The sequence below is a fragment of the Amblyomma mixtum genome, chromosome 4 (genome assembly GCF_055824585.1).
Source record: "Amblyomma mixtum isolate Tamu chromosome 4, ASM5582458v1, whole genome shotgun sequence".
Classification (NCBI taxonomy): Eukaryota; Metazoa; Arthropoda; class Arachnida; order Ixodida; family Ixodidae; genus Amblyomma; species Amblyomma mixtum.
The window spans coordinates 45,023,823-45,047,846 of record NC_143015.1 but is presented as its reverse complement, the minus strand read 5'-3'; the positions used below and the strand labels follow the sequence as shown (position 1 = coordinate 45,047,846).

The 24,024-nt window shown below is 44.5% G+C and overlaps 1 protein-coding gene across 1 annotated transcript; it reads right to left on the bottom strand.

Annotated features, from left to right (window-relative positions):
- Positions 1-425: 425 nt before the first annotated feature.
- Positions 426-22,991, bottom strand: LOC149346389 (uncharacterized). Its single transcript, XM_089585391.1, has 9 exons — positions 22,855-22,991; positions 15,488-15,537; positions 13,237-13,275; positions 8,629-8,664; positions 8,009-8,108; positions 7,586-7,755; positions 6,401-6,448; positions 2,285-2,320; positions 426-698 (listed from the first exon to the last, which is right to left on the bottom strand). Exons 1-9 carry the CDS (start codon positions 22,916-22,918, stop codon positions 471-473), a joined length of 771 nt encoding a protein of 256 aa, XP_089441517.1. The 5' UTR covers positions 22,919-22,991; the 3' UTR covers positions 426-470.
- Positions 22,992-24,024: the final 1,033 nt, after the last annotated feature.

Sequence of the window (24,024 nt, the reverse complement as noted above, 5' to 3'; positions counted from 1 at the left end):
TGCCATAGCACCTGCCACCTGCCTTTTGCCACTGTGCACTGATCACCAGCCCGGCGGGTGCTTGCCACAGTGCAGCCGGTGGTAACCAGGCAAGAACCTGAGGCGGTAATTAGGCGGCACCGCCCCTTAGCGCACTGAGCTACGTTGAATGAGCAGCAGCGGTTTGGAGCAAAACGTGATTTGAATGGTGCTTGCACAGTAGCTAAACGGAAGAAGTTGTGGCAATAATTGTGAGGCAGCCTGGTGCCGCCTAGTAGGTCGTAGCTACAACCTACAATTGACGTCATGTTAGCACACATATCCACATTTGGCCTAATTACCGAAACCGACTGACATTTTTGTTGTACAGACTACGCAGCATGCACACAAGTGAAGAAAATATCACATCGCGATGTCTCTTTTCGGCCGTTTAATATTCCGCTCCAACGAGATTAGTAGACAGGCAGCATTGTCAGTCATAATAAGCACTTTTAGAAGCCGTATTCTAGCCATTTCTCTGCCAGAAAGGTAAACGTGTCAGTCTGGCATGTGAGACTGGAGCAGTCGAGGCCAAGAGCGTCCTGAAGAGCGCACAGAAGCGGCGAAAGGACAGCAGCACTAGCGCTGCCAAAGGTTCTGGAGACGATGGTGAGGAGGTCACATCCTAACTGCGCTCCAGCTTCATCTGGATCAGTAGTAAGTACGTACCCGACGAGGCACTGAAAAAAAATGAGTAGTGGGATTCACTTCATGACAGTATGACTACAGGCTATGTTATATCGAGACTTCAGCTTATGTCAAACCAGTCTACTACGAATAGGACATAAACAGCTTTGAAAGACAGCGCTTAGTTCAGAAGTTCACGCGCCTTTTACGGTGCTCTTAACCGAATACAAAGGCGCGACAGATTCACTGACCTCAGTGGAACTGCATTTGAGGCAACATAACTGATTTCAAAAACTAGCATCCAGAGTGGATATTTTCTGTTTTCGGAGCTTTATTTTTATTTACCAATTTCCCTGGCTCGCTCCAAAATATGGCCATTTCATTGTTTCTATTCCGCGCACAATATTGATATCGTATAATTCAACAAATTTAGTTTAAAACACAATAAAGCGAGTGCGCTCCGCAGAACTTTTCACAGTACCCGCCAAGTGAGCGCAGCATTTTACGCGTCGTTCAACATCTAATCTGCGTGGATAATTTTCGGTAGGTTTATTCGCTTTGACACATTCTTAGCACAACGTCTCTGCAAAGCAAGTCGTACTTTTTGCTTCTATTCCCGCTATCAATTTCAGGTAGAAAATATGTCTTCCTGCTATAACTTTGCCAGAGACACACTCCCTATGCCGGTCGAGCAATGAAAGTAGCGCTATGTGGTGTGGATGTGACACATAAAGAGGACGAGACACGGGCACATCCACCAAACAGTTTGTGCTCTTTTTTTTGCACTGACGCGCGGGAACATTCTGCATATTGTGGCTATGCTGCAAAGGGCACAAATGTTCTCATGTTTCGGAAAGAAATCTTGACGTCCAAACTGCCCCGAAGCTGCTCGAAAACAGAAGAAATTTCGAACGTTGGGTCTGTACTTATTCGTTACAAAGCTATGTAAGAGCCACTAGGTCCAGCTAAGTTGTCTGCAAAATTTTGGGGACATGAAAAATTTAGAATATTCTTAAGATTAGAGGAAACAGCGAAAAAGCGGCAGAAGTTAGGCCCTAAATAAACAGAAATGCCGTCACTGTTCTGTTGCTGTCCTGACAAACTCAAGGTTTGAGAGAAACCCCTGAGGTGGAGAAATTTCATGACTGCAAAATTTTAAGAATCGATCAATTTATAAAAAATATAGTTCGTTCCACCTGCGCTGCCCTTGTTGCAAATGCTTGGGAGCAAGGAAACCGTAGCGGTATCGAAACGCGTTTTGTTTGAACGATGGGTCCCTGCGCGGTACTTGTCTTCTATAGCTGTCTTATATAGGCAAGTGGTTCTGTTCCAGATTGGTTTGGTATTCTTGGTTTGTTTTATTATCAAACTATAAACGTCCAGTTGAGACAAAATTATGCAGTTAATATGTGCCACTCTAGCAATATACTCTATAAATGCCATTCAGATGTTGCGCCTATTAACTGAATAGCGAGATTTTTATTTAACTCACTTTCTTGCTTGCGAAAAGAATATTTCCGCGGGGGGTTGATAAAACCCAATTCACATGGCTGACATTTCGGAGATAATACTGCTCCTTTTCTTAATGTGCGCCTGAGACTGGGATGAGATTTCTCTCGAATGAGCTGCAAAGTCTTACCGCTAAAACTTTCACAGATCCCAGTGCCACGGGTTCCTGCAACAGAAAATACACATGGTAAAATACTGTTTCTGCACTAAAGCTAACTGATTTCATGTAGAGAGAATGGTAATAATACTCTCAGAGCCAGTACTTATGCCTTGTTTTCAGTACAACTATTAGAATGATTTGATGTTCTCGGCTAACAATTATCTCGAGCTATATCAAACCACTCAAATAATAAGAAATCTGTTATGTCCATCCACATAGGTAGGCTGACACAGATCCGGAAATGCAATACTGAGTGCGTTTTAATAAGATCTTCCAAAGTATGGGTGGTCGATGTGTTAGATTTGCATTACCTTTTTATGCTTCATTCGTTGCAAACGAGAAAGAGGGGATATGCAATGCCTGTTGGCCAGCTGAACATCTTGAAGCACAAAACGGACATGCTACATAAAGCACCGCTGCAAAAGTCGCTAGGGTTAGCGAAATCACGTTGCACAGAGCGTAGCGCGTCCTTGTATACGATGCCTCGATTCGCTTCTTAAACCAGTGTCGTGACGTCAATATTCTGTAGATTCACTCCTCTTGCTTCATGCAACGTACACGAGCGCGTCCACACGCGCCTATGGTAGCTGGCTAGAACGGCTAATTGGGCAAGTTGACATAGATTTATTGCTACGGAGCTGCTCCGTAGCAATATATCGTAAATCGCTCACTCTTTATTTGAAAGGTATGGAGTCGGTGCGACGTATAGAACTGTGTGTGCTCAGTTGTGAAAAACATAAGAACACCAGTGCATACGCTATTCCAACCAGTTCTCCTCATTGCCGCAGACTTCGCACGCAAGGCCTAAGCCAAGCAAGCGCATAACCCCTTCTCCTGTACGCTCCTCACCCTCTCACTTGACTATTATCGGCCACTGATTGTTTACGGTCTCGCTGTGTGAATGCAACTATTTAGGCGTCTCATCGAACATATTGTCATTGACTCGAAACCAAAGTCGGCACTTGTAGCAGCGTGCGTAAGCAACTCCACTTTTCTGACTGGGAATTTTTCGTGGTTCCAAATATTGTTTTGGAATTTAAGTGACTGCAGCTTCCTTCGTTTCAGTGAGGAGACAATGACATATAGAAATGTTAGATAAATCAGAGGGCCGATCAGCCACTCATTTTGTGAGCTTCGCTGAAGCCACCCTACTATACGTCCTTTTTTTTCAGTAGGAAGGCTGACGAGCATGCCACTCGCTGGCTTTGGCAATGTATATATCGGTAACTACAATACCGCGCACGAGCCCATTCATGCCTTTTATCGCAGCTGTCCTAAGAGAGCCATACCATACTGATTTATAACGATTGCGCAGCTACCATAGTTCTCCATAAAGTCAGTAATAAAATTCCAATAAGGAAAGGTTTCAGGCAGGGAGACACGATCTCGCCTATGCTATTCACTACCTGCTTACAGGAGGTATTCCGGGGCCTGAAATGGGAACAGTTCGGGATAAGAGTTAATGGAGAATACCTAAGTAATTTACGATTCGCTGATGACATTGCCTTGCTAAGTCACTCAGGACATGAACTGCAAAGCATGATCAATAAATTGGACAGGCAGAGCAGAACGATGGGGATAAAAATTAACATGCAGAAAACCAAAGTAATGTTCAACAGCCTAGCAAGGGAGCTGCAGTTCGCAATTGGTAGCCAGGTGCTGGAAGTAGTAAGAGAATATGTCTATTTAGGGCAGGTAGTGACAGCTGATCCAGATCATGAGAGGGAGATAACTAGAAGAATAAGAATGGGGTGGAGCTCATATGGCAGGTTATCACAGATCATGAATGGCAGTTTACCGATATCCCTCAAGAGATATACTAAAATACATGTTCGTGACTGTTCACAACAAATTAAGGAATTAACAGCAGCAAGTACATAGAGCTCGTCCCGGGTCGTTCGACACGATCCTACCATTCTTTAAAAGTGAAGGAATACTCATGCCACACTGAAACATACAAGAATTCTTTCTTCCCCCGTACTGTGCGGGAATGGAATGTCCTCAAAGCGAATATTGTAGAGGCTTCTACTGTGGAGTCGTTTACGGCGTCGCTTAGGAATTTGTAACAATTTTGCAGCATTCAACATTTGCTTTTTTTTCTTTCCCCCAATGCTCATTTTGACGCGAGATGTCGTCTAATATTGTATAATGTGGTTTCTTTTCGTCGTTAATTTTTTCGGCATTGTCTGCTGAGTTGTGTGTGCCTCAAGGAGGTTTTCTTTTTGTCAAAGTGTATTTTACACCCACTCCTGCTTACGGCTTTGCAATAAAGCCAGCAGTCTTCTGTAAATAAAAAAATAAAAAAGTATGCAACAGGTGTATCTTACCGGCACTCAACTATGGGGCAGAAACGTGGAGGCTAACAAAGAGGGTTCAGCTTAAGTTAAGGACAACGCAGCGAGCTATGGGAATAAAAATGATAGGTGTAGCGTTAAGAGATCGGAAGAGGGCGGAGTGGGGGAGAGAATAAACGCGCGTTAATGATATCCTAGTTGAAATCAAGAGGAAGAAGTGGGCTTGGGCAGGGCATGTAATGCGAAGGCAAGATAACCGCTGGTCCTTAAGGGTAACGGAGTAGATTCCAAGAGAAGGCAAGCGTAGCAGGGGGCGGAAGAAAATTAGGTGGGCGGATGAGATTAAGAAATTTGATGGAATATGGTGGCCGCGGCTGGCGAAGGACAGGGTTAATTCGAGAGACATGGGAGAGGCCTTTGTCCTGCAGTGGGCGTAGCCAGGCTGATGATGATGATGATGATCGTTCGTCGCGCCTGCGACGAATAGTGAGGACTGTGTTCCACAAGCAGACGACCGCACAAGCCTGAAGCATCAGTTTTGTAGTTGCCAGTGAACTTCCCCATTCCGAGAGTAAGGATCCGAGCGGATAGTACCGGTAGTGGCTGGATACACAACGCTGGATGGCATGGTTCTTTTGTAAGAAGGCATACATTGACTTGAGGCAGTGAATGCATCTTGCTGATGGTACTTCTATAAAACGCAGGTTTTATAGCAGGTTTTAATATCTACCCTCCTTTTATAAAACCATCACGTAGAGCGCTGCTCTAGTGGGCCGCCCTCCATGCTGTCCGCTCGAGCTCCTCATATGCGCAGAAAGAAAGTGTGCTGCTAATCACAAAATGGATGCTTCCTGCTTTTTGCCGTAAGGTAGTGGGGAAAAAGTCCCCGCTATTAAAGGCAGGCGAGATGAACTACAACGGTGATTATACGTTGCGGCAGACAAAAAAGTGCAAATAAATACGGCACGGGCCTCGTCTAGTGTACCCGTTTCGACCTATTGAGCCTACTTGAGGGCTAGAGTATGAAGAATTGGAACAGCTGGCATCATCTATGCATATACTTTTGAGTACAATATCATGAACAAATAATCTATATGGGTCTCTGGGTGCATCCTTAGCAGCGGTATGTCCACTCTGAAGTTTTAATTGGATTCGTTTGCAATTTCTTTGGCAAGAGAAAGGAAAACATAGATGTAAGGTGCTGCTCAGGCACCATTCCATCAAACTTTCAAAGGACGTGTCACGGCTGATGGTGCGCTATTTATTTCGGAATGCTCTCTAGCATTGGCATAGATCAGCAGTCTTGAAAAGGCATGTGATTCATGCGGGCAGCCGTTCACTACTCTATAGGGGTTGTCTGTTTAGCGTTCCTTGAGAACAGTAAATAGACTGTAATAATACAGCTATTAGGAATAAGCTCATTTCTTATTTCTTTTCCACTTCGTTGTGGCGGCTGGGAGCTCTGCCTGGGTAAATATTTTATTTGAAACCGTTAAGTACGCAATTTGATTACCATTAGAAAAGAGTTCCTCTGCAACACTCGAGCCGGGTGCTCTTATGCTACTTCAGTTCATTAATTCAAAATGTCACCGTTAGTTGCCATTCTTCCATCGCGTTACATCGAACAGCATGGACGCATTATTTACACACGCTACAAACGTCGGTATTGTGGTAGAATCCTTGTGCGCGTCATACTGTAGGCTGCATGTCGGACCATGTATTGCAAAACAGAACATCTTTGCAGTCCGAAATTTACAGCGCTGGTGCTAATAAGCCAAAGAAATTTACTTACGTAAACAGGCGTGTTGCCATCGCAGGTGAGGCCATTCTTTCCCAAGCACTATGAAGGGAAAATATTAGGTCAGAGTTCTTACAGGAACAAAGGTCAAGAAACGCCTTCACGCTCTTCGCTCATGACAAACACCTTATTCGTTTTTCTAGCCTCATAATCATTCCCAATCCTCAAATGGCGGCGGTTCGCGTTATGTTTTAAGCGCTGCTCTTGGAAAAGCGTCAGTGCAACCTGAAAGTCTCAAAGGGCAACAATTTCCAAATTAAACTCCTTAAATTAAGCTCCTTGAAATCGTTGAGTTCACGTTGCTGACGTCTTCACGCAGGTCATCGACGACAGCAAGGCGATCCTCAAGTGTTCAGAGCCGTCGTTTTATTTCTGTGACGTTCGTATGAATTTCTTTCAGTTTGCTAGATGTTTCCTTTTGGAACTTTTCACATGACGAGACTAGTTCTTTGACGAGGGATAGAATATGCTCCGATTTTTCCGGGCCTGGATTTGTTTCCTCGTCGCCAGCGCAAACCAATAGGTGCGTGGCACAAACAAGACAATAAGTAAGCGCCCACCTTGTTTCCACCAATGGCGCAGACCAGATGACCTCAACCATACCGCAGGCTGTGAGCTCGTCCCTCTATCGCGTGCAACAAAAGAGCCTATGCGGGCACGATACGTGCTCAGATCGATACCCATGCTCGAGATCCCATAAGATCGAATCATCCTAGCCACCTGCAATTCCTCTAACGCGAAATGTTTTTTTTTCTTCTTTTTCTCTGGAGAAAATTAAGCCGACGACCAGGCGACTTGGCAACGGCAGATTGTACGCTCACCTGTTGGTCAATCTTAATGCGGCCGTGATGCTAAGTGCACTCTGCGTGAAGCGGATACTCGCAGTGAATTGTTATCAGTGATACGATGAATGCAAAACACGCCGTGAATATAATTTGGACTGCGGTCTGGACCCTTATAATGGCTCCGGTTGCGTGAAAGATGAGATTATAACGAAGTGGCCTAAAAATGACGGATACGGAATGCCTATTGTCAACTACATCGCCCTCCAGCAGGAAAGACGTTGAGAAGATTTTTTCAGGTTAGGAAATAAGCAAGAATGTTAATAGCTTTTGCCAAATTTAGATAGCGAAAGTATGACATTCCGCTCAGGCAGTACGCCTGAATTCGAGCTCTTACCTCGGCAAATGGCGTGGTCGCTTGCACGCTGATAAAGATGGGCTTTCCGCAAACGACCTTCCTGTCGAAATTAAGCTCTCCGCAGTTAATATTCAAAATGTTTCCACTGATGGTACCGACGACACCGCTGAGGGCTTTACACACGGCGATAATAAAAGGGTAGACAACCACTGGAAAAGCGACATGTAATATTGTTCACTGCGGCATCCCTTTCATCATACCCAAGGACACAAATGAAAAATTTATTTCAAGAGAAGAGCAATGCAGAAGAATAAAAATGTAGTCAAAAGGGAAAATAAATTGGAATTACTTCTAGTTCAAAGGGAAGCAGTCAAAGGAAAAATACTGAGAAGCAGGAGAAAAGGGATTTGTTTTGCTAAGTTAACTGTGCGGATTTAAGAAGTTATTATAGAGGCCGCTTACCAAAGTCATCGGTCTCCGCTCGGAGCAGAAACTTCAAGAACTCGATTAGCAAGTACCTCTGGGATCCGACGTCAACAGTTGCAAGCCCAGAGAATGCACACTGAAAAGTATCAAGCCGTGGGTAACAAGTAAAAGACGCTCCCGTTTCTTTGTATGTTGTGTGCGACAGTTTCTCTGCCCAATAAGCAACCAGATAGCTCCCATTATGACCCTGTTGTCTGTTTTTTCTTCTTAGCAATAAAAGTTTTGTTTCCTCAACCACCTGTTGTCTACCGGTAACGACAGCAGCCGGACCGGTTCCCAGGTGCATACTGTAACACCACGTGTGAGGTCATTTGTAAAGGCACAGTATCCGTACTCATCGCTTCCTTCTTTATTTTCCGGTTCGTGAGAGATCCGGGATAGAAACGCGCCTCAATTCGGATGTGTTAAAATGTGCGGAGTTTCAAAATCACTTTATGCACATACATGCCTAGAAATGACTCCCTCCAAGAGGGGAGGGTTTACACACATTTGCTGTTATCAGGCAACACAATATAAACAAACCAAGAAAGCATTTTATGAAACAAATAGCACCAAATGTAGTTTTTTTTTCAGTAGGAAATAAACTGGCAACTTACCTGTACTAAATCGACGGTGAACCCGACAATGCCTTCCTGCGAATAACCAAAATACGCGGAATATATTATGTGCTTAGGAAAATTTAAATCCACGCTGGGACTATTTGCTACCTTCTCAGTACTAGACAAAACTCATACCAAGCGCTGAGGAAAGATTTCGAGCATGTACGAGTGGGTGGGGATAACAAAAGAAAACGAGCATCACAGCACGAGAGCTTTGAAGGGATAAAAATATATAATTCTTCCAATGACAGCCTTTGTGATTCCAATAAATATTCATAAGCATTTATTTCCTCTTTTTGAATGGTTCTACTGCGAATTGAATAACACAATCTTGCGGGCTAGTTGGTGGGAATCCATACGATTTCAGCAGCGCGAACACGGTTAGGAAAAAACAGACAGAAGGCGGACAGGACAGAGCGCTGAACTATCAACTTTATTTCAAGAATGCCAAAGACCCCGCTCTTGGGCACTCTTGAAATAAAGTTGATAGTTCAGCGCTCTGTCCTGTCCGCCTTCTGTCTGTTTTTTCCTAACCGTGTTCGCGCTGCTGAAATCGTACTGCGAATTGACAGATCCCAGCTTGAACATATATCATTTGCGTAAAAGGCAACCTTTACTGCACCTATCCTATACTGCGAAAATCGTTATAATCAGTACGAGCAAGCATAAATACTGTGTATTTAAAATGTCTGTCCACTTGACTGCTTCCGTAATCTCTTCCTTCAAAATACGGTCGAGGCGTCCACGTATTGAGGAACTTCTTTCAATTGCTACATAAACGCGCTCAGGGCGTCCGAGAGAGGGTTTCAAAGCGGCTTGCGGCGTCTTATGTCCGCACGTCTTGACCAAGAACTATAACCTCTGCACCGACACGCAGAGAACGTTCGACCCCTCTCCCCCCCCCCCCCCCCCCCCCCCCCCCCAACCCTCCTCGCATGACAACGTTTCCTTGACTACGCGGTAGACACCTTTTACGCTGGCGAATAGCTAGGTGCGGTCTGTGCGAGGTATGCGCGCATGATCAGTGGCAGAATGGAAACGCTCTCCCACCACGGACGCGGACTATGTTCCGAGCCACGTGTGAGTCTGTTGCGGATGTCGTTCCAGAAACAGCTCCAGCTGTACAAGTAGGAAGGACAACTCGAAACTCAGGCACCAGAAAGAGTGGCTAATAAAATATATCGGTGCAGTTTACATCGTTCGTAGGCGCAACTGAAGCCTGCTTGCCGAAAGTATATAACAGAAACCAAAACAATTCAACATAAACACTCCACGTACATGCCCATAGAGCCATTCAGCCTTCGCTACTGTGTCCTAGCTCCCATGCCCTTGACTCGGTTGCCTTCGTATGAAATGTGTATTCTCCAAAAAGTGCCGGCCGCCGCGGTAGATTAGTGGTAATGACGCTCGGCTGCTGACCTGAAAGACGAAATTCTAGAGTTTCGTGTTCTGTAGGATGTCAGTGCACATTAAAGAATCCTAGGTGGCCGACATTTATTGTGTCCTTCACTACGGCGGTCCTTATAGCCTGATCGCCTCGGGACCTGAAATCCCCGCAAACTAAACAAAACCGAAAAGTGGAGTTTCCAGATGTAGTTGAGGACGCTGATGACGCAGGCTGTAATCTGAGATACGTGCGGTAGTGTGCGTCCCCGTTGTTGCAGGTGTTTGGTCATAAAAGTGTAGTACAACCATCAACCAAGAGAAAAACAAGCCGTAGAGATTTCTGGTTAAGCGGAAGAAATAAATTACGAAATTAGTTGAAACGTTGAAAGCCCCAAAACACAGGAATTAAAGAGGCCTATCAATTTAATGTACCGTGACACATCTTCTTAGCAACAAACCTTTTAGTTCTTTTTAAAATTTTTCGTGTCTTCTTTCCTTTCCCTATTGTCGTTATATCATGATTCATGAATTAAAATATTATTTCTTTATTTAATTCAAATAGCTTATTTCTCCGTTCATTTCAGGAGGTGTGTAGTCAAGAAATGAAAAAGAAATGACAAGCACGTACTGGTAACAAAAGGAGAGCGAAAAACCAAAGCAATAAAACAAAGAAACGCAGAGAGGCATTGTTATACAAAACGGAAACCAATTAATCAAGGAGGTGACATTCAATTGCTCTTGCAATATTATGTGAAACATGTGAGATGATAAGGCATTCTATTCGGATTCAGTTCTGGGGAAGAAACCATTATTAAATGTGAGTGTTCACGCGTGTGTCTCGTCCTCTTCGTACAATGAGCTGTGACGCATTTTGGCAACTTCATTTTTTATTTTTCCTAGTAGGCACTGACTAAACAAGATGAAGAGACTAGCTTTCCTTCGGGTTTCTGACGTCTGTATGTTGTATTGTTTAATTACCATAGACGGTGAGTCATCTCTTCTATATTTGTGAAAAATAACCCTCACAGCTTTCCTTTGCATACACTAGATTTGCATATCATTTTTCATTATCCGGGTCTCATACTACCGCCGCGTATTCAAGTTTAGCTCTTACGGAGTTCTTGAAATATCTTGATGGTCCCGAAAGTGCGACACTAAATTCTAAGGTTTGTTTTTTTCCGAAGCAAGCTTCAAAGAAAAACAAATGTGTACATTTCTGCGTGCTTGCATGTTGGTTTTTACATTGCGAAAATCCGAATATTTCTGTGCTTCAGAAAAGAAGCGTAAACTGCCTGGTTTAACATCCGGGAACTACACATGCGTTACAAGGGTCGCCGCAGTGGAAGGTTCTGGAATAATATTCACCACCTGCGGTTCTTGAAAGCGCCCTGGGGCCGCAATGTTTAACGATCCGCTTCATTTTCCATTCCAGTTGGCCGTGACGTCAATGTCACGAAAACAACAGGAGGCAGGAGGGCGAAGGGCTAACCACAAACACAGGTGGTCAGAGCGTGGTGCACCCGCTAGGCTAGGCAGCATCGTGTCACGGCCTCCATTTTTACCCATATAACTAACAAACGAAATATAATTTTTTTCTTTTCAGTACAGTATTGCAGGTCAAGATTTGGTTAATGTTAGTACGTTCAAGTATCTGGGGGTGTCAATTTCTCACAACCTAAGTTGGCACAATCATGTCGAAAATGTGTGTGCGGTGGCACATACAAAACTGTGTTTGCTAAGAGGAAAGTTGGGGAGAGCAACGAAAGATGTCAAACTTTCAGCATACAAATCTCTCATACGGCCTTCCCTAGAATATGCATCTGTAGTATGGTCTCCTCAGCTGAAGATGCTTTCATCGGAAATAGAAAAGGTTCAAAGACGTGCAGCGAGATTTATTTGTTCAAAATATGGGAAAACAGATTCGGTAACGGAAATGTTATAGTCTAAAAACAGAAAAAAGACGTAAAAAGCAGCGATTAAAAATACTTTACCAAATCATTCACGGAGAAATTAACATCAATAAAGAAAAATATGTGCAGCCTCCAGGTAGACTGAGCTCCCGCCTTAATCACCACAAAGCGATTCGGCCATACTTGACACGGACTAACGTCTTTCGCTGCTCATTCTTTCCGGATGCTATTGAGCACTGGAATAAACTGCCCGCTCACGTTGCTGAGTGTACAGGTGTAGCGGCATTCCTGAATGCACTTGGGGATTTCGTCTAGGCATGGGATTCCTGTAGATGTGCGCGTAACTAATTGTCAACTATTTCTTTTTGTATAGCAGGTGCCTCTACAGTGGTGCGAATTGTGTTGCGTTTCTATGCTCTGTTGTATTGTATGCTCGAAGAAGCTTGTTCATTCATGGTTATATACGCATTTTTCTCTTCATTTTTCCTCTCTGTAATGACCCTCAAATGAAAGTTGACAGTATTCATAAATAAATAAATAAATAAAATTCCACCTGAGTCACTCGGAGCACACTGAACCACACCATCGAACAAACGGCGCCAACTTGCTTTGTCGAGACGGCATTAGCACTGATGAAGTTCGTGAGGCGTCCCAAACATTTCATCGGCTCTTTCATTGGTTCATTGGAGTTTAACGTCCCAAAGCAACTTTGGCTATGATAGACGCCATCGGTTCTTTCACTTCTGGGCGTCCGCATAGATCCTACAGGGTGACATGGGATCAAAACGGGTGTATGCAAACGGGTGGCATCGTGGTCATGTTTCTATCAAGACCAGCGTTAAGTCCGCCCTAAAGCCCTAGCGCATTGGGAGCAGCGTCTAATGGAAGCCAACAGAATGGAGCGTCAAGGGAATGAAGCGTTACAGAATACGGCCCCCTGATATCGCACAGCACGCACGGGCCCTTCGCGTTTCGCATCTCTCAAAACGAAGTCCACGTGGCCGGAATTGAGCCCACGTCCTGCAGCTGATTAGCCGAACATGCTAACCACGAATCCACCGCGCGGGTCTTTCCACAGAAGCGCGCCGTTCACCAAGACAAAAACGCTTGCTTGGAAGGTAGAGTTTTACGAAATAGATTTCCTGAAATTGCTTCTGAATTTTAAACCACTGTTTACGTGTAGACATAAGCATATTAAGTGAGCTGTGATTATTGTATCGAAACCATATGGTTAGAAATTTTAATTTTTTGCGGCCGCTATTTTGTCAACATTTCTTTTTGGACATAATAATAGTTAATGCACACTTACTGTGTCAGCACTGCACAAGTCTCCAGAGGATTTCAAGCACTGTGGAAAAAAATAGAAGTGCATATGGTCTAAACACAAGTGATTTCAGCAAACAAATCTCTGCGTACAGGCTTTCCCAACATCATTACAATATAGGACCACGTTACATGATAACACCAATTCACCCTTGAAGCACTACCTTAAGCAGCAGGTGTAAATTATATTTTTAAATGTGTTCTGCTTGCAGTCTTAGCTTGTGTTTACGGAATATTGGCCAGTCTTAGGCTGAACATTCTAGAATTTCACCTATTTGCTCACTTTCAAGAAGTTCGCGCTGTCTTGTTTTAAAATGTTGCTGCATTTTTATGCTGCGTCTAAAAGGTCGATATGCGCGGAATACCAAGTCATATTCGGGCCATTGGATCTCACGTATTATTTTCTGTGTTTTTAAACGCTTAGAACATATTATAACAGAAAAAATGCTTAAATAGGTGCACTTGTAGTCTATTTTGAGCGACCTGAAGTTAGCATTAGCTTGAGCAGAGATCCAATATACGGCTCCAAACTAAACCTGCATGGAGTTTTCACATCCGCGTACCTGAAAAATATGGTATGTATGAGTTTATTGCTACAACAAATGGGTTTAGGTGGAGATAGAAAGCGATAGAAACAGAGGGATGAAAAGGCAGGGAGGATAACCAGGCGATGCCCAGTAGGCTACCCTACACATGGGGAGCGGGAACAACGCGGAAAAAAGTAAAAAGAGCGGCAACGAAATTACTTTTTCAAGTGTCCATCGACCACTATGAGAACGAGACGGAGGGCGCGCACTTAAAGCTTAAAATATATAGACGGGAACACAACGCCGAGTCCTTTAAGAACCTTCGGAGTGCGTTCACCTTTGTGAAGAAGGTTTTGTCCAAGGCCCTAAAATCCTGAATTCTGTTACAGGACGAGAGTTCAAGCGGCGGAGAGTAGCAGCCAGGAAGGCGCGCACTCGCTAAAAACTAGGGCAGTCACAGAGGAGGTGCCCGGTCGTTTCATCGCAACCGCACTGCTCACACGCTGTAGTGTCTGCCATTGCGATGAGATTGGAAACAGCATTTGTGAACGCCACTCCCAGGCACAGGCGTCACAACAGCGTAGTATCAGAGTGGGGAATGGCAAAAAATTCAGGGGGCACTTTGGCTCTCTAAAGTGCTGCAAGGCGAAAGCGTTTCCTGGCCACTGTTTGTTTTTATTAACTTTCTTATTTTTCATGTTTCTTATTTATTTATTTTTTGCTCCTTTTCTTAATTTGATTGTTTTTATATTTATTTTCGAATCTTATTTTTATTTTGTTCTTATATTTTGTTTATTTTCTTATTTCTATTTTTATTTTTATTTTCTTGACTTTACTCCTTTTATTTTATTTATGAAGCCCATGCATTCACTAGATGCGCCTTTATTCATGCTGGAACCTTGAGCCTTTTAAGCAGTGACGCCGAAAGGCGGATGAATCTGCCGACGCGTCTGTCGACACCGCTGCCGACGCGTCTGCTAACGACAGTATGAGGCATTAAAGGCTTTCGCCTTAATAGTATTTGAAGTTGAAGCAAGGGGTCGAAGTGGCGCGAGCGCGGTGTCCAACCCCCAGGGGTAGACCACGACTGCACATTTACGTTTTGGGCGAGCAGTTGACGGTGCTTTGCTGCGTCAGCTCTTGTTAGTGGCACGCGGACAATGTTGGTTTCGTGAGCCCATCGAGCAGCATCGTAAGCTAAGGCGCTGCCAAAAATGCCACTGTGGCCTGGTACCCACTGGAAGAGGATTTCGTGATACTGTTCTAATGCCTGGTGGTGCAGATGTCGTACCTCCACTACAATTTGCTCGTGGTCGGTATGGTCGGTACAATTTACTCATGGTAAGACAGATTGAAGACATCGTAGGTGTGGTAGATTGTGAAGCTTAAGAAAGTTACATTGCTTTTCATTTGCACCCCTATGGCTTCTTCAATCGTCGAATAACAACTGTAATCATTTCCTCATTTCTGCTGCACACGACTTGGTAGTCTCTAAACATTTCTCGAAACATTTGTTCCCACCCGCAACAGTATAGGCCTGATGTTGCTACCCTAAAGAATTGTTATGTTCCTTCTAGGTGGAAGCACATAATCGATGTCTAGATCTTTTTTTAATTTGCGAGATTTCCTATGGCGATATTTTCTAAACAAAAAACAAACGTCGTTCTACTGAGCCGGTTAGGAATCATAACAAATCCATACTGAACTTACCGCACCAATCTCCAAAAAGTTTGGAAAGCTGAAGTTCGTGCACTGAGATCCTGAAAAAGGAATATAGTACCAATGTTAGTGTCATTCACTACATCCAATGTTGGGCGAATGCCAATCAATATTTTGAGATGAAAAACTGATAAACAACAACAAGTGAGTGGAGATGCCGGGAACGAAGAAGGTTACGCAAAGAAATTATAAATAAATAATTACGACCTCAAATCTGATGACAAAATTTACCAAAAGAAACGCACATAACTGAAATAATGTTTTATTTGTGTTTCATCTGCACTGCGTTATAATATATTTGTGATATCCACGATGATCTGTTATGTATGATGATTTATGGCATCCGCGTTTCATGAGCCCGGAGTGCCGACAACCACAACATAAAACATGCTGGAAAAGATTGAGCTAGAAAAAGAAGAAATTCCCCCTTACAGTGTTTTCAAGGAGCTGTCTGAGGGATTTCAACTTTAGAAAAGATAGTTCATCCGATTCTGAAGAAACGAGAGATTCATTTTGCCTTGCAAGCACGAAGTATTCTTCTCTTTTAGAGCTTAATATTTTGCCATCTAGATCTCCATCATAAAGAGAAACGAAAAGATGCAAAACGATCATTTTCCAGAAGCAGCAAAAAGTTATATCGAAATACGATAAAATCTAAAGGACACATAGTCGCCAGAAAAATCAAGAAAGACAAAACATCGTCGGTTGGAATCAGTCATGATTCCTATTTCCAGTTTTCTTCTTCCCTGCACATCTCTAAGTATATGCTATGAAGGAGAGTGTTGTGGCCTCCGATAGTTTCTCATTAATGCGGAAGCATGAGATGGCTACTTCTCGTCTTGAAAACGTGTCCCTACGATTGTGTCATCCAATAAAAATAAATGTACAAATGTTTGATTGTGTTAGATAGTGCGTGATGTGATCTTGATGTGGAAAAAATTCGTTCAAGAGGTGTAATTAGTTATTTAATTACACACAAAAATTACACCTCGACGTCAATTAGCCATGGATGCATGCTTGTAAGAATAGCCACGGTAGTCGATATAGTTCTTCGACGTTTTGCTTTCGCATCGCTCCAGTGGGAGTCCCCGCAGTGATCTTAAATTTTTGACAGTGAACTATGTCAGTCGTTCGGTGCAGTCGTACAAGCAGTAGAATCAGTCCCATGGGTACAGAATAAACTTTTTCTGTGCTAAGCGAAAAAGCTTTGTTTGAGAATCACTTAAGTAAAAAGACATATGCTAGGACATATCAGCATTAATCGTCTATTTCAAGCGCTTTCCGCCGGACCCGCGTCTCACTCCGTGGCATAGAAAACAGGAACATGTGCGTTAATACGCACTTCAATGTACACATGTGCCCTATGTATAACAAAGTAAACATATATAAATAGATAAAAATAATAAAATATTATAATAGAAGCAGCGTTCTTTCGTTTAAAAAACATGTGCCATCTGGGCCTTCGCTGGCGATATGGAAGTTTGTTTGCTCGGCTGCGGCGTCGCCTCGCAATAAAACCATACCGAGGCCAAAAAATTGTTCACTGGGAAATTGAGGTGTGCGATTCCAATGCCCTGAAAGACCACTCGTGGGAGTAAATTGGAATGAAAATATTCTGGTGGCTTGAACTTCTGAAAACTGATGAAATGGCGCAGGGAACGCTGACGCATTGTGCAGTAGTGAACGAAAAGATATGACATTTTTAATGTTTTCGTAAAAATTCGAATGGCCTGGATATAAATGACCTATTTGCCATTTCTGAATATATTGTGATGCTTTAATCTCCTGTTAACTCGTCAGACGTTGTTGGGGCGTACACTCGTGGCGATTACGATTATTTAACAATTAAGGCAGTCGGTAATGAGATATCTGAGCGAATCTCTTCATATGCCGCCTGCCTTCGCGGGCAGGTGGCGTATTAACGGCTCGCCACCCTCCGAGCTCTTCCCGTTGCAGCTACCTCCCGGTTGTCCATTCCTTTGGTCTCGCCGTGGCAAGTGGCGTTTCGCTCTGCTACTACCTGCCAACACGCCACCTGTCACAAGCCAGTACACGCCACCTGACAGCTGGCTGCCACAGGAAGAGCCTGGAGGGTAGCTAGCAGCCGGCACATGCCACCTGACAGGTGGCGCGCAATGCTGCAAGCTACCCTACGCGCTCTTCCCGTGGCAGCGACCTTCTGGTTGTCCATTCCTTCGCTCTCGCCATGACAAGTGGCGTTTCACTCTGGTACTACCTCCAACACACCACGTATCAGAAGCCGTTACACACAACCTGACAGGTGGCGTGTTATGCTGCTAGCCACCTTCCGGGCTCTTCTCGTGACAGTCACCTTGCTGTTGTCCATTTCTTTCGCCGTCGCAGGTGGCGTTTTGCTCTGCTACTACGTGCCAACACGCCACCTGTAAGAAGGCGTTACACGCCACCTGACAGGTGGCTCATCTAGCTGCAAGCTACCCTCCGGGCTCTTCACGTGGCTGCCACCTTCCGGTTGTTCATTCCTTCGCTATCGCCGTGGCAAGTGCCGTTTCGCTCTGCTACTACCTCCAATACGCCACCTGTCACAAGCCGGTACACTCCACCCGACAGGTGGCGTGTTATGCTGCTAGCCACCTTCCGGGCTCTTCTCATGACAGTCACCTTGCAATTGTCCATTCCTTTAGCCGTCGCAGGTGGCGTTTTGCTCTGCTACTACGCGCCAACACGCCACCTGTCTCAAGGCGTTACACGCCACCTGGTGCATGTCTAGCTGCAAGATACCCTCCATGCTCTTCACGTGGCAGCCACGTTACGGTTGTTCGTTCCTTCGCACTCGTAATCGCGAGTGGCGTTTTGCTTTGGTACTACCTCCAATACGCCACCTGTCACAAGCCGGTACACTCCACCCGACAGGTGGCGTGTTATGCTGCTAGCCACCTTCCGGGCTCTTCTCATGACAGTCACCTTGCAATTGTCCATTCCTTTAGCCGTCGCAGGTGGCGTTTTGCTCTGCTACTACGCGCCAACACGCCACCTGTCTCAAGGCGTTACACGCCACCTGGTGGCATGTCTAGCTGCAAGATACCCTCCATGCTCTTCACGTGGCAGCCACGCTACGGTTGTTCGTTCCTTCGCACTCGTAATCGCGAGTGGCGTTTTGCTCTGGTACTACCTCCAACACGCCACCTATCACAAGCCGTTACACACCACGTGACAGGTGGCGTGCTATGCTGCGGCCACTTTCCGGGCTCTTCTCGCGGCAGCCACTTTCCGGTTGTCCATTCCTTCGCTCTTGTAGTGGCAAATGGCGGTTCGCTCTGCTATTCCCTGCCAACACGCCACCTGTCACAAGCCGTTACTCGCCTACGACGCCAACTATGACCCGGAAGGCAGTAACGGGCACATAAGTTCTAGGGTACAAAACGCATAGACAAAATAGTTGTGCACAAGCGTGCCGAGCATAATATGACTCAAATAGAGATGTGAAAACTGCGTTATATTGTAATGGGGCCTGATTCTAGCCTGGAATTGAAGTGTCGGCCTCAAAGCTAGCAGGTATGCTCAGTGAAGGTATTTCAGGCCATAAATTGTTTGACTGTGTAAACTTCGTGCCTAACAATTTTCTAGCAAGGAGAAAGGAATTTTTTGAATCTTTCATTTGACTTCCTATATGGATATTAGATAGGGGGGGGGGGGGTTTCAAGGCTAAAATATTCAAGAGAGCCGAGCTGTCTAAACGTGTATTTGTTCTTGTTAAGTATTAACATTCTCGTGTAACAGTTTCTTTGTGCGGTTTATTAGTATAAAGCTATTGTGCCTCCTAGTAGGGCCCTTTCTTCTTGCTGATTTTTCGACTGGGACGTCATGAACCCGCGTTCGTTCCCTGATCCACTCTTGCCCTTTGTGTTAACGTTGCACCTATCGTTTTCCTTAGTTTAAGCTGAACCGTTGTAGTTAGCCTCCACGTTTCTGGCGAGGCGAATTCAGCGCGAAAACCCGGCACATTAGACATTCATAAGTGTTGTGTGTCTTCTTATGTCTCTCATCTGATTACTGCGCTGAATTAACACCATTTATGAGCACCAACTAGCTCAGCAGCAAGTTATCCTGAAACATGCTACTACCCTATAGGTGAACACTAGCTCGATACAACTGTTACATGCTTTCCTCTCAAGAGATTTCGTAAATTGCCATTCATGATCTGAGAGGACATGCAAAGTGCGCTCCGCACCATTGTTTTTCTAGTTACTTCACTCTCGAGGTCCGGATTTGCGATCGACACCTAACCTAAACAGACGTATTTCCTTACCGATTCCAACACCTCGCCACCCATTGCAAACTGCTGTGCCCTTCCATGACTGTTGAACATTACTTTAGTGTTCCGCATATTATCATTGAGAACACGGTCGGGCTCTGCTTAAGCCAGTGATCATTTTTAAGTTCATCTTCTTAGCGACTTAGCAAGGCAATATTATCAGGGAATCACAGATTACTGAGGTATTATCTCTTAAGACAGGAAGCGTTATTATTAAATTGAAATAACATGATCCTAATATTTGGGATAATTTTCCATGATCACACGAGTTGGGATGATGAAGTAGTCAGTAATCAAACATCTGTCAAGGTGCGTTGGTATTCTCACTAAACTTCGATAATTTCCTCCTATTTCAGTGAAGCTAAAGGTATATAAAGCCCTTTTTCGGCATTTAAACTAGGGTTTTTTTGGTGTGGAACTCCACTACAGTACGATATAAAGTCCTTTTGCATAGCCAATGTTGATTACCACGCTCCCACCGTTCACCTATATTCACATTATCAGATTATTTCACTTCAGAGCGGATATGGTTATTATTAAGCAACCAGATGTGTAAAAAAGCTCTACAGTATGATCACCCAGGGTTTCTACACTTGACTAGCCTTACACAAAATATACCGGTATACGAGGTCTGTTAGAAAAGTATCCGACTTTATTTTTCTTTTGCGAACACCTGAGGGATATGAAACAAGCGCGCTTGCATCAGCTGACCTTGAACCTTCGTGCGCATGCACGAATTTTTTCCCGCCTGCCGACAGCGTCAGTCGCTGGGACGCAGCGTTTGAGTGAGGCAGTGCGCAGTGCTCACGTCGGTTTTTTACTGCAAGAAAAATTGCGGAGTGACAAGAGCAGCGCTACTGCATCAAATTTTGCCAGCAACTGGGCGACAGCCATGTGGAAACCATTCGTAATATTCAGACGGCTTTCGTAGACGGTGATATGAGCAGCACACAGATTGTGCAGTGGTACAACTGGTTTAAAGACGGCCGCACATCGGTGGAGAGAGATCCACGCTCCGGTCGGCCATCAACATGCCGAAACGACCAGGTCATTGCCGAAGTGAACGCTGCGGTGATGCGGGACCGTCGTGTGACTATCTGAGAAATTGCGGAAGAGGTGGACATCAGCAATTTTTCTGCACATTCCATTATCACCGAAGATTTGGCCATGGAGAGAGTTGAAGTGAAATTCGTGCCGAAGCTGCTCACGATGGAGGAAAAGCAGCTTCGTGTTGAAGAATCACAGGACATGCTGGATTCCATAAACAGTGACCCCGAATTCATTGCCACCATAATCAATGGTGACGAGTCTTGGGTGTACGGGTACGAACCGGAAACCAAATCCCAGTCGTCACAGTGGAAGCATTCCACGTCACCAAGACCAAAGAAGGCCCTCCAAGTGCGCAGCAATGTCAAAGTGATGCTGACTGCTTTCTTTGACTCCCTCTGTGTGGCACACCACGAGTACGCACCCCACATGGTCAAACAATGACCACAGAGTACTACAGGGATGTCCTCCGTGGCCTACGTGGTGCTGTGCGGCGCAAAAAAACCGGAGTTGAGGTCAAGAGGAAAGTGGGGCGTCTATCACGACAATGTTCCTGCACAATCCACGCACGTGATTCAGATTTTTCTGGCGAAAAACCAGACTCCTGTAGTTCAGCAGACTCCTTGCTCTCCTGATATGGCCCCCTGCGACTTCTGGCTGTTTCCCAAAATCAAGAGGCCATTGAAAGGAGCGCGATATCAGACAAGAGAGGACACTATGGCTGCAACGATAGCTGAGGTAAACTCCATTCCGAAAGGGGCCTTTTCGGAATACTTCCAAAAATGGCAGCACCGCCAGGACAAGTGCTTGTAGTCCCAAGGAGACTACTTTGAAGGTTATTAGGTTTTTAACGCTCCAGTTATGCCAGTTTTTTTTTCTTCGGCCAAAGGTCGGATACTTTTCTAACAGACCACGTATACCCTCCAACATACAGAGAAATGGTTTATTCCTCTTTGCTGCACCACCTACGGGAATCAGATGCTATGGTTTGGAATGCTATATCGGCAAATTACGTGGTATTTTTAAATATTGACATTGGAAAGAACAGTTTGCGAGCTATCGGCGCCGCGTTGATGTGAGAATAAACATCGATATCATCATCTGTGCATGTATAACAAATGCTGTAAGATATGCTATGTGTGTGTAAAAGGTGCTAAATAGTCAATGTCTAATTCTTTGATACTTTTGGTTGCACCAACATACTGTGTACATTTGTTTCTTGCTATATGTCTTATCAAAGGAGGATCTGGGACCCCTCAAGTGATTTTATAAATGACTTGGCATAAAACCGTTATCCCCCGCTGCTCCGAATCCAAATATCTCAAGAAGAACGTTCTTGCGGGCTAGTTGGTTCATTGCAGAAAATATTAATACTGCGTGAATGGGACAGGACAGGAGAAAGAGGAACACAGACAACACAGGCGCAGTCTGGTACTTGTGCCGGCACTATCTTGCGTTTCAGACAGTACGCCAGGACACGTGATTGACAGGTGGTCACAGCGATGAGGTTGACACACGCCAACACAGCATCGCGCTTTGCTTGCGCACACACAAAACTGTGCTCAGAGTAGAAGAAATGTGACGAAGTGGAACGTTCTTGCGGTCTAGTTGGCGTCGGCACAAGTACAGCACAAGTACGGCATAGTGCCGGCACAAGTACGAGTCTGCCCCTGTGTTGTCGTCTGTGTTCCTCGTTCTCTTGTCCTGTCCCATTCGCGCAATACTAATCCCAATATCTTAACAGCTATCGTAAACAGGCGGTGAATACCGTTGGAAAGATCATCACTACCTGCTTTACACCCTTCCTTACTTGAGTTGTATAGCTATCTCTATGGTTGATTATAGCGGCTGTGGATGTACAGAAAGTATTCGCAACAAAAAAGAAATAAGCTGCCGTCATGAGTGCCTATACACACAGCTCGGTGCACTGCTCACAGTGAAAAGACAATCGCGGCATTAGGAAATTACTTATATGTGCTAATACAATCCACAGTGCAGCAAGAAAATGAATGCTCACCTACGGAAGCTCCGTAGCCGGTTCCCAGGATTCCAAAAAATATAAGAAACAATAGGTAGGCCATTTCAACAATCTGATTCTGCTTCTACACTGACGATGCTATATCTTCTCAGCTGAAAGAACAGCATCTATTTCACGGAATCCGAATATTCATTTTGTCATAAACTGCGCAGTTGTACAAAACAGATGTCGCTGTCTGTGGCATTGAGGATGTTGTAGGTCACTTGAAAAAGCAAAAAAAAACTATATTTGTGCGGATAGCGTTCAGCCTTTCCGAACTGCAGCTGTTAAATCTGCGGTGGGTATACTGGCTTGGAGCCATATGATTTCTAGCGCATAGAATAAAATCAACGCAGTACGGAGTTTTCTGCTGGCGATAAAATCGAGCGGTTTGAATTGTGGAGAAGGTAACAACTCAGATCGCAAGTGGCAAGGGAGTTCAACATGGACGTGCCGAAAAATATTCAGCTGGTTGCTAAGACAATCAAGCAATTTACATGTTGCATATCAGGCGTCTATGACTTTTTGGCAATGGTACTCACAGATAGGTACTCGGAATGAAGCTTGCGTTCATTTCAAGCACGAGGTTGGTCACTGAATGCACCGTGTAATATATCGGGCATTGCCGTCTCATCATAATCGATATAAGTAACCTGAAAACTAGTTATCAGCTTATTTTGTCCATCAATTCCTGTCTTTCATTGTTGATTTTAAAGGCGCCAAAAAACTAGACAGAATATAATGGGAGACTACATGGCGTTTTTTTTTTCGCGCCTTTCAAAACAAGAATCAACCAAAGCCAACTGGCCAAGCATCAAGTTTGCTAAAAGGCACTAGAAAATTGTTTCAAATATTCCTGGTAAATTAGTGTTTAGAACGAATGCTTTCGAGCATTCGTATTAAGTACGAGCCTCTGGAATGAAGCCAAAAATATTACTAATCTTTAAAACCCTCTATTTCCATATTCGCAGGTCGATTGGTTTTTGGAAATATTATTTCAAGATTTTTATGTCTCTAGTATGGTGATATCAAGGCGGTCGAGACGCCATCATGATAGAACCGTACTATTGACACGTTACCATACTAAGGCAAACCCCTCCGCGTGCGCGGCCAAACTCAATGCGTTCGCGTACAAGCCTCCGATATGCCGCTGCTGCATTTCTCTCAGCG